The 11174-nt window shown below is 38.7% G+C and overlaps 1 protein-coding gene across 1 annotated transcript; it reads left to right on the forward strand.

The window, feature by feature from the left end:
* The first annotated feature begins 436 nt into the window (after nt 1–436).
* Nucleotides 437–10871, forward strand: LOC132126100 (DNA topoisomerase 1-like). The gene is made up of 21 exons (XM_059537150.1): nt 437–595; nt 992–1016; nt 4092–4188; nt 4418–4535; nt 4716–4762; nt 5434–5523; nt 5714–5789; nt 5874–5971; nt 6151–6266; nt 6641–6762; nt 6853–6975; nt 7074–7261; nt 7339–7483; nt 8126–8269; nt 8513–8698; nt 9598–9666; nt 9794–9908; nt 9999–10126; nt 10248–10342; nt 10461–10610; nt 10697–10871. The coding sequence occupies exons 1-21, from the start codon at nt 563–565 to the stop codon at nt 10797–10799; spliced, it is 2268 nt and encodes a 755-aa protein (XP_059393133.1). The 5' UTR covers nt 437–562; the 3' UTR covers nt 10800–10871.
* The last annotated feature ends 303 nt before the right edge of the window (nt 10872–11174 follow it).

An 11174-nucleotide genomic window follows, 5' to 3' on the forward strand; every position in this document is an offset into this window, starting at 1 on the left:
ACACATTGCAGCACAACTTCTGAACAACCTAACTCATCTCAGTGTATGAAAATATCTCTGTAGCTGCAAGTAACCTTAAGGAGGACTGAATAAAATAAATTGAAAATCAACTATGTTTAAAAGTCCTCCTTATGCCTTTTTGTATTATTCGACTGTATAAAAAGTAAATAATACCTGGGTATGTGATAGGAGGCTTTGTAGCTAGTATTTTGTTTATCAAGTCAAATGTTAAAAATTTATTAATTTTTAATTTTTAATTATTACTGATCTTCATAACTCTTTCAGCAAGACTCTCTTCGCTGGTACCACGTGGCTTTAACACCATAGTAAATTAGGGGTGACGTCACAGAGCGGAGCTGAGCGGGCACGCGGTGTGGGAGGAGCCTGGCAGGAAAAAACGCCTTTTTATCCTTTTAAACGCGTCTGACATGCGCAGTGCTTCGAATCTCGGGCTTGGTCTGTTACACAACGGTGTCTTTCTTCATTCTGCCTACAGCTCCTCGCCGGCATTTTACTTTAACAGGCTTTAACTGTGTTATTTAAAAACATAAGACCCACACAAATGAGTGGGGACCATTTCCACAACGATTCCCAGGTAAAGTGTTTGTGATTTAACGTTGTCAGTAATACTTTTTTTTTCTTGAGGGTTTGTAGTCACTAGCTCGGCTGTTTAAATTCATCCGCAGCGGCAGTTTTCCCCCAGCATGCTAAGCTAAAAGGCACTAGAAGTCGGCTTTGAATATAGTAATTTTATATCTTCAGCTTTTGCTGTCCTTTGACGCCTATTTTACATTAACGTGTCCTATTAAATGCGTCATTCTGGAAATTAAAACTTTATATAGTCCCCTGTTCTACGCTGCGGTGGTATTTAAACGCTGTTTAATGAACAGGCTTGTTAGCTTGAGTGCTAACCCTCCGACTAGCATCAAGTTGAAAGTTAGCAGCCTCTTGACACGGCACGATTAACTTGTATTCCACTGTTTTTCCGCAGATCGACTCGGGATCCAGACATAATGGTGAGTTGGCCACATTATGATAAAATTAAATTTTACGCTTTACACATCTAACGTGATTGCATGTAGCTTGCTTGACGACCAGTTAGTTTTAAGGACAGAAATGGCGTCCCAGAGACTAAGTCCCCTCTCGCGCACTGACAGGCGTCTATTGTTCACATTGAGCCCTTAAAAATCGTATTTCCGTTGCTTTAAAATCGACGAAAAACAGCGATTTTGAAAGAAAATGAGATTATTTGCCAGTTCGTGTAGCTTGGTCGTTTGTGGAGTAAGAAAAACGCTTTAACGAGGCTCGTGAAAGTGAGGGTTTGGGGTTGAGGACTTAGTCTCTGCGCCATTTTCTTTTTTCTCTGTCTAGCGGTCTGTGTGGAGTGAACGTTAAATGCACATCGACGTGATTATGGAGGCGAAGGTTTGAGACCTGTTCCGGATCCACGCACGAAAATAAAGCCTCAACCTCAAAAAGACCTTTATTCGATGAGATGTGCTTAAATGCACGTTTACAAATCAAATCAGTAACTGCAATTTTCCAGGGATTTGGCTTCTTTAAAACTCATCTATTCTTATGAACTAATCTGTAATATAATCTGCATCAGATTATTACTTGCAATAAAATTTTAACTTGAATGAGCCCGTGCTGTGGGATTTCATTAGACCTATAACTGATACCACACAAGTGTCACTGGTGAGACCAGTTTGGTCATGGTCAACCAAAGGTATTGCAAAATAACATTGCTTTTATAATGACTGTATTTTTTTTTTTTTTAAACCTTCAAAAGATCAGTTTGGTTGTTCCCCATTTCTGTTCAGTCTTGGCAAAACTTTTAAGCACTTTCACAGCACTAGATGCATGTTTCTTTTTGTTTTATGCAATGCATTATTTAGGTGTCAATTTTTAACCATTAGTTTATTATACATGAACATAAATGTAAACTACATAAATTATTTTATTCACATTTTGGACACACAAACAGTTAGGTGATGAGACAGGAATATTATGCACTTGACTTTAATAGGGGCATCATTGACATTTCTTGACACTTTATATTTTAATATAATTATTATTAAAGTTATAATTTTAACTATTCAAAATGGTAGCTGAACATTAAAGATCGTGATTGTGCATTTTCCTTTTGCTGTCTGATTTAATTATTTATTTACTTTTTAATTTTTTCAGCGAATTACGCTAAATGATTTGTTACCCTTTTTTGGCACTTTAAAAAAAAAATTTTTTTAACTACAGTAATTATGTAGGTCGTCTCATAAATTAGCTTTTTTTTGATCCATTTAAAATCCAAACCATCCTTACTTTGAATGGGCATGATGCTTCTGATAAGGCTTCATGATGCTTCTCCTTATAAGAGCAGCTAGGGTGCTTAACCCATGGCTGTGCTGATGCACACGCTGCATGTTAACACCATCATTCCACTGAACACCCACCAAGTGCTTAACATAAACAAACGTAAACCCATGCTCGGGCCTGGCACATAAAATTAGACAATGTATTTAATAAACAATGACATGATTTGAGTAAAATTGCTTTATTTTCCACATTCTACATAGTCTTCCCATGCTTTACTACATTTGCATGGGTAATGTGTACTAGAAACTATGTAATAAAAATGTTATAATGGAATTTATTTTAATTGGATATGAGTGAATGAGTGTTGGCCTAGCAGTCTTCAAAATTATGCAAAGACCGTTTTTGTGTACTGTTAGCATGTACTTTGAATATAATTGTTTGGAAGTAATTTTTCTTTTGGTTGATTTACCTCAGTATGTTCTTTTTAGTCAAATGGCTTCTTTGAGTCATCGACTCAGACTTTATTATTTTGGGTTTGCTTTTTGTTATGAAGCTCCAGCATGTAACAGTTCTGCTGACAATGAACTTGTCCACTAGAGGGTACAGTTCACAAACAAGTTCTCCACAGTCCCAGATGTGCATGTTTTTTGCTGAAGGGTAAAATGAACATGTTGAATGGTTGGCCCATAGGGGGGATTCTTTTATATATATATATATATATATATATATATATATATATATGTGTGTGTGTATATTCACATATGTATATTTACATGTATGTGTATAAATGTATTTTTATTATTATAATTTTTTTTATAAATGAAGGCTTAAATGTAACCCTATGCATATTTACGAATGTATGCCTGTACAGGAGTTTAGTTAAGGATGCATATCTAGAGGTAGGGAAAGGTTTTTCGCGTTTGGTAATGCGCTCATGCGTACTGTGGAAGATAAAGGATTTGATTTCATGTCTTAACCGGGCACTCCTGTCCCTCTTAATGCATGAATGCATCCTACTGTAACATGAGGTTCATTGTTTATCTGTGCTCTTAAAAGATGACATTTGAGTTCATTTGGATTCCAAAGCCTCGTACAATTCCCGTTCATTCTTTTGGTCCTCGCGACAGAAAGAGAGCTCATTTTGCTTTCCCCTTTTGGGAGGCCTGTTACAAAACACCTCCAGCTTTCTCACTGTCCGCTACAGTGTCAGTAGAATATGCCTGGCCCTCTTGCAACCCAATACGGCCTACCAACCTACACATTTCCTAAAGCATTAGTTCTCTGAGTAAACAGTCTGCAAAGAATGGGGCCTCTATAAACACCATACATAGCTGAGAGTGAAAACTGGATGCTTCACGTCAAGAGGTAAAGTGCCAAAATCTACAAGATGTGACTAATGTGTCTGCAGTAGGTCGGGTGAGGACAATCCAAGATGTGTCATGCCTTACTTATTTCAAACCAGTTGTCTGTAAATGGTCTTCATGGTTTGGCAGGCTTGTGCAGGTCACTCTGAAATGGATTTCTCATCCAGGTGTGAGCAGAATGAGCCGCCATAATATTTCCAATGAACTACTCTTATTCTTTGCCTAGGTTTTGTGAATACCTATAGCAGTAAAACAGTTTCAATGTGGAGGTCTGTTTGACTTCTTTTGTACTCTTTCTAACCCCCACATAGCTGTGCTTTTGAATCTCTTTCCTGTTCCAGGGACGTACTCTTGCCAGCTGTTCGTTGCCTTTTGAATGTGCTACTTTATCTTTAATTTCTTTGTTGGCAGATTCTCACAAACACAAAGATAAATACAAGGACAAAGAACACAAACACAAGGACCACAAGAAAGACAAAGAACGTGAGAAATCAAAGTACGGCAACAGGTATGACATCACTGTCATTCACTCCTATGGTCAATATATATAGGCGCTTTATAGCCCAGTTTGCTCTTTATTGGGTGTGTTTGATAAACAGGGCGTGGCCTTCAGTGTTCAGACCACAGGAAGGAATGTTGGCTTTACTGCAACTTCCTTTGTAAACACTGTCATCTATTTGGAGCTGATTTTGTTGATGGACAATTAGATCACGGCATGTTTTATTGCGTTTTGGCAGTGAACACAGGGACTCCTTGGATAAAAAGCACAGAGATAAAGATAAAGAGAGGCTGAAGCTCAAAGATGGATCCTCAGACAAGCAGAAGGACAAACACAAAGAGAAGAAGGAGGAAAGGGTGGGCAGAGGCCTCTGTTACTTTCACATTGCAACAGTTTTATTTGAGTTAAATCCTCTGACTCTGGAGGAGTTGTAAATAGTCTTTTGTGATTCACACATTATTGAGTGCTGTTACTGACCTCTTTCTGTTGTATGTGATTTTATTAATACATTTTTTTTCTATTTCCTTCCTCAAAAGCCTTTCGATGGCAAGCCTAAAAAAGAGAAAGAGAATGGATTTGGAAGGTGAGTAAGAGCCCTAAATTTGACAGTGAATGACATAACTATAACATATAAATGCCTCGAGTAGCTCTGAAATGTTTTTATTATGATAAAGGAATCATATAACTTTCACTCTGTTTTTCTCTTCTTTTTTTTTTTAAATGACATGACTAAATTAAATTATGAAGAAAAAAAAAATATGTAGGAAAATCAGCAACTCAAATTAGAATCAAACTGAAATGAGTTGAAGCACACTTCATTTTCCATGTTGGGAATCATTAAGTTGCTACATACCCCACTTCCTGCACCGTTTTACACTTAATCTTCTGTTGTTTGGTGTAATGGTATCTATACTTCCTCTAAACACCAAATAGGTGCGATTTATGTAAATTGGGCTCAAATGTTAATACTTTGGGTGTCTGAAGTCATCAGTTCAACTTTTCAATAGCTGTTTGTTTTGTACTGGGAGCATTTGAGTTCTGAAAGTTACAGTATGTTTTCATTCTACAGTAAAGTTTCTCAAAAGATCAAGGAAAATTTAATTTCCTTGTATGATACGATCCCTTCAAGATCAACTGTTTGGTTGTAATCACATAATCAGCAGCATGAATTTATCTTGAAACAATTTAAAGGGGTTCTCAATTTTGATCAGATGAGCAAGAAAATTAATAATGCTTGTCTTATCCTTCACTCAGCCCTTTCATCAAGTCTGAACCTGAGAATGATGGCTTCTACCACTCTCCTAAACACGAGAAGTCTCTGAAGAGAGAGCGCGATGATGACGAGTAAGTGACATTGCATTTGCAGGCCATCTTGAACTCGCATGTGACAAGAACCTTCCAATCTTCTTTAGTCACGAAAGCACATTGATTCACTCATCTTTAAAATGTGAAGCATTAGAGCGAATAGAGCTGATTATATAGTGAATGAAAGGTGTGGAAATACCATACATATTAATGTTTTTGTTTTCTTCAGTGCCGAGTTCAAACCCAAAAAAATTAAAACCGAGGAAAGCGAAAAGAAGGCAAAGAAACGGAAACAGGAAGAGGAGGTTAGTGGATGAAGCTTATCTCTCCTGGTTACACTTTACAAAAACTGTCTTTAAACATAATGTGAATCTTTTGATTTGCCATAGGACATTAAGCCCAAAAAGAAGACAAAAGACAAGAAAGGAGAAGCTGCCACAGATGGCAAGAAAAAAGCAAAAAAAGAGCCAGAAGAGAAGTGGAAATGGTTAGTCTCACATCCTCCGATGGTTAAGTAATTGTAGGCTCCTCGTCTTCTGATTTATTCGGGGATATGGTGCAGATCACAAATGTCCTTGTTCCTGCACTTTGCACATCCGTTTTGGTTGCTTTTGTTGGGATGTTGGTTTACATCCTTCCATCACTGTGCTTTTTCATACCATTTAGGTGGGAGGAAGAGAGGTACACAGATGGCGTGAAATGGAAGTTTTTGGAACACAAAGGGCCAGTATTTGCACCACCATATGAGCCTCTTCCCAGCAATGTCAAGTTCTATTATGACGGTATGTCCTTTAATGACTCACAAGGTGTTCGGATCCTCCTATTCAGGGGTTGCTCAGGTTGGATTTCCATCAAAACTGTCAGAGAAGCAGGTGTTAGGTTGTGTAAACCTCAGATGTTTTCAACACGTCTGTTATGTTGAACAAGCGTGACCTGTCTGTTTTGTTTCCAATGGTCTGTTAAAGATAATGTAGAATTTTCCAACCAAACTCAAAGTTATTTATTCTGGATGTTGGCTTTTATTTTCTGTAACTGGCTTTACTACATTCAGGTGTTATGGCTTTAATAACTTCGTAAAGTCCTGATTAAAAGATGCATTCTGTTCTTTTACTGCTGTTCTCAAACTGATTTTATAATATTTATGGTCTGTCACTAGGAAAACACATGAAACTCAGCCCTGGTGCAGAGGAAGTGGCCACCTTCTTCGCAAAAATGTTGGACCATGAATACACAACTAAGGATGTTTTTCGGAAAAACTTCTTCAAAGATTGGAGGAAGGTAATGTTGCCAATCTGTCATCTTTCCCCCTTGCTTTTTAAATAATTGCTTATGACTTGTATTAATCTTGCACGATCTTGTCACTTGCAGGAAATGACATCTGAAGAGAAATCCAAACTCACAGATCTGAACAAGTGTGACTTTTCTGAAATGAGTGAATATTTCAAAGCTCAATCTGAAGCCAGGAAGGCCATGACTAAAGAAGAGAAACTGGTACAGTTTTACCTCTAATTTCTAAAATGATTTTGGTGATATTTTGGCATGTTTTGTTTTAGTCTTTTTTTTTTTTTTTCTTTTTTTTTTCCTTCAAGAAAATTAAAGCGGAGAATGAGCGCATTCTGCAGGAGTATGGCTTCTGTCTCATGGACAATCACAAAGAGCGCATCGCTAACTTCCGGATTGAGCCTCCAGGCTTGTTCCGTGGCAGAGGTGACCATCCGAAAATGGGCATGCTGAAGCGCCGTATCCGTCCTGAGGACATTATCATTAACTGCAGCAAGTAAGGAGTGTTAGTCACAGTCCGACATCTGTACATTTGGTTTAAAACCTCTTTACATCATCTGTGTCTCATTGTAGGGACTCAAAGCATCCTAAACCACCACCTGGGACAAAGTGGAAGGAGGTGCGTCATGACAACAAGGTGACGTGGCTGGTGTCCTGGACTGAGAATATCCAAGGCTCTATCAAATACATCATGCTGAACCCCAGTTCGAGGATCAAGGTAAAAATCAGCACATGACTGAAGGAATGCTATTGAAATAGAATTTGGGTTTTCTAAGCACTGATTTAGCCAAGGATTGTATTTCCTCCTATTTGGTCCCACTTTATATTAAGTGGCCTTAACTACTATGTACTTTTAATAATTTATTGTGTACATGCATGTTATTACATTTATAGTTACACTGTTGACTCATCCCTTACACCTTAACCTACCCACCCCACCAAACCTGTCCCTAACCTTAACCGTATCCCACCTCGATAACAGCAAACGTGTTCTGTAATACAATATAAACACAGTAAGTACATTTGTACTTATTTTTTCATGCAAGTACATAGTTAAGGCCACTTAATATAAGTGGGACAGAATATAAAAATGCTGTTTTAAAATCGTTTGTAAAAATCTGATGCAATTTAATGCATCCTTGCTGAATAATTTATTATTATTTTTTTTTTAATTCTTACTGACACCAAACTTTTGAACTTTATTGTACATTGGTTCCATCCCTGCCTTTACGTAAATTTAACCAATAAATCTTCACAGACTGCAGTATAGATATGAGCCATTTCAGTTTCTGCCATAACATGAATTTAAATATTGGCCATAATTTTAATATTGGTGTATCCCATGTGGTGTTTCTTGCAGGGAGAGAAGGATTGGCAGAAATATGAAATGGCGCGTAAGTTGAAAAAGTGTGTGGATCGGATCCGTGCGCAATACCGTGAGGACTGGAAATCCAAAGAGATGAGGATCAGACAGCGTGCTGTTGCTCTTTACTTCATTGACAAGGTTTGCATTGCTTAGATCAATGTAACATCCTTCACGTCAAACCCATGACCCTGAAAGCTTGTGGTGAATAGGTTAAGAATTACTCTTTAAAAGCACTTCAAGAGTAAGTGCATTTGGTTCAGTTAGTCTTTTATTTTTCTCCAAAGGGAGTACATTTACTGTTATGTTTGTATAATCTTTTTGAGCTAAAGCAGAAGTTGAAAAGCAGAACGGTGTTATGCATCTCCATTTTCTCTGGTATAGCTGGCTCTGAGAGCAGGTAATGAAAAGGAGGAAGGAGAGACGGCTGACACAGTGGGCTGCTGCTCACTCAGAGTGGAACATCTAACTCTCCATCAAGAGATGGACGGCCAGGAGTATGTGGTGGAGTTCGACTTCCTTGGTAAAGACTCCATTAGATACTACAACAAAGTCCCTGTTGAGAAGAGGGTAAGTTGTAGTGTTTCTCAAGCCCCCACTGCCACCACCCCCTACAGAGAAGATGTTTTAAGGCATCAAAACCTCTGAAGGCTCATTTTAGTTAAATAAGACTATCGCATGTTTACTTCAGATTGGGATAGTCTAGTAAGTTATTGCAAAAAGTTGAGTTTCCCCAAGATGTTGTACAAGGAAAACTAAATGTTCATTTATAAATATTTAATCCAATATTGAAAAGCTTCCGCAGAGGTCCGCAGCTCTCTTGTGTGTTGCATAGATAGCCGAAATGGAGCATTCCAAATCAGTCGCTTATGAGGTTCCTTTTCGGTTAGGATGCTGCCTGAGGTGTCTCATTAGGTTTTGGAACAGAGATAATATATCCAAAACTCTGCAGCCCGTGTCTTTACACCAAAAAATTCTTCAGCAACTTCAGAGGTTGCAGAATTGCATGTAATCAAGTCCTGTTTACAGTTTTTAAAGCTTGTCACGGTCTAGCACCACACTGTGCAATAGAATTGATTTATTATGCTGTTGTATGCAGTCAGGACCTTTGTTGCCAAGTTATTAACTGTTACGGAGTTTTGATTGTGCTACATGGGTAGTAGATGCCACATGAAGTTTCGTGTTCCCATATTTTGAAAACTCAAATTCATTGGCTTGTTGTTGCTCGATTTGTTGCTTCTCTACAGTCATCAAATCATGCCAGTTTTTGTTGTTATTTCTCTTTTTGTGTTTGGTCTTTTGTTGTTGTACATTGCAAATGTCCTTGGGTTTGTGAAAGGCACTGTATAAATCAAATGCAGTTTTTAAATTACTGGTGTACAAATGAGAAAATTTTAATCTGAGTGCTATTGATTAGCACAGATGAGTTGGTTCTGTCTTTTGTGTAAAATCCTCTTTAAATGTTACAGGTTTTCAAAAACCTTCAGCTGTTCATGGAGGACAAGGAGCCGGAGGATGACCTTTTTGACCGTCTCAATGTAAGCCGGTGCTTTCACCAGTCCGTTATTTATTACTTGCAAGGAGAAAGAAAAAAAAACTAGCTGAATGCGTTGAATTAAGACAATGTATGAAACAAGAATGTAAAATGACTTCCCTCACTTGCAGACCTCCATTTTGAACAAGCATCTTCAGGAGCTGATGGATGGGCTTACGGCGAAAGTGTTCCGTACTTACAATGCCTCCATCACACTACAGCAGCAGCTGAATGAACTCACAACCTGTAAGTACCATTCACCGTATGTAAAGAGGCTTGAGTTAACCGACCCGGTCATGATATGCACGGTATGTGACCTCAAGTTTATTTGTTCAGCTGAAGACAATGTTCCTGCAAAGATCCTTTCCTACAATCGTGCTAACAGAGCAGTAGCCATCTTGTGTAACCACCAGAGGGCACCACCCAAGACGTTTGAGAAGTCCATGCAAAATCTTCAGACAAAAGTATGAGATGTTTGTGACCTTGTCCTCGTTGTCTTTATGCTGGTATTTTTTTGTTAGTGCAGGGTCTGTTGGACCATCTAAATGTTTGCCTTTCATGCATTCACTTGTTCATTAAAACCAGATTGATGCAAAGAAGGAACAGCTTGCAGATGCTAAAAGAGAACTGAAGAGTGCCAAGGCTGACGCCAAAGTACGCAGAGATGAGAAATCCAAGAAGTGAGTGTCAAAATATTTGCTTGAAGGGGCGCCCAACTGAATTTGGCCCTTTACACTCTCATTGTGCGTTCGTATGTGATTGTATGCTGCTATAATGTTGGTTGTTTTGGCAACCCAGAACCGTGGAGTCCAAGAAGAAAGCCGTGCAGAGGATCGAGGAGCAGCTGATGAAGCTGGAGGTACAGGCCACCGACCGGGAGGAGAACAAGCAGATCGCCCTGGGTACCTCCAAGCTCAACTACTTGGACCCACGTATCTCCGTAGCCTGGTGAGATGGCAATTTCATATGTTGTGCAGTAAGATGCCCCTTGTCTGTTTTGGGGTCTTATTCCTTTTTATTCTTTCCTGCTCCAGGTGCAAGAAGTTTGGCATCCCTATAGAGAAGATCTACAACAAAACTCAACGTGAGAAATTTGCCTGGGCTATCGACATGGCTGAGAAAGACTATGAATTTTAAATCCTATTTGCAATTTTACTTCTCCCTCCACCCCCTTTTTTATTATTATTTTTTTAAGTGATTTCCAGCAGGTTATGAACCTGGCAAGGGAAAAGATGTGAAGCAAGCATAGTGTCGAGGAGGCCTGAGTGTCATGATTTGGGTGACTGATTTAAAAAAAAAATTTAGGCTGTGACCTGTGATCTTGTAGGTTTTATTGGGTTGGTCTTTTAAGAATGAAGTATGGACGGCCTCTGCGCGAGGTTGCATGGTCTTTAAGCCAGGAACTGGAGAATCAGTGGCTTGACCTTTTGAACACTTTCACTGTCTCACTCCCCTCCCGTATCTGGACACAGGGGCTCAAGGATGTCTGAAAACTATGAACTTAACATGGTC

This window comes from Carassius carassius, chromosome 44 (genome assembly GCF_963082965.1).
Source record: "Carassius carassius chromosome 44, fCarCar2.1, whole genome shotgun sequence".
Taxonomy (NCBI): domain Eukaryota; kingdom Metazoa; phylum Chordata; class Actinopteri; order Cypriniformes; family Cyprinidae; genus Carassius; species Carassius carassius.

Excerpts from the sequence above, each read along its gene's own strand:
- LOC132126100 (XM_059537150.1), top strand. The coding sequence starts at position 563 with ATGAGTGGGGACCATTTCCACAACGATTCCCAG. Across the intron at positions 4,763-5,433 it reads AAAGAGAATGGATTTGGAAG|CCCTTTCATCAAGTCTGAAC; the intron begins GTGAGTAAGAGC and ends TCCTTCACTCAG. Across the intron at positions 5,524-5,713 it reads AGAGAGCGCGATGATGACGA|TGCCGAGTTCAAACCCAAAA; the intron begins GTAAGTGACATT and ends TGTTTTCTTCAG.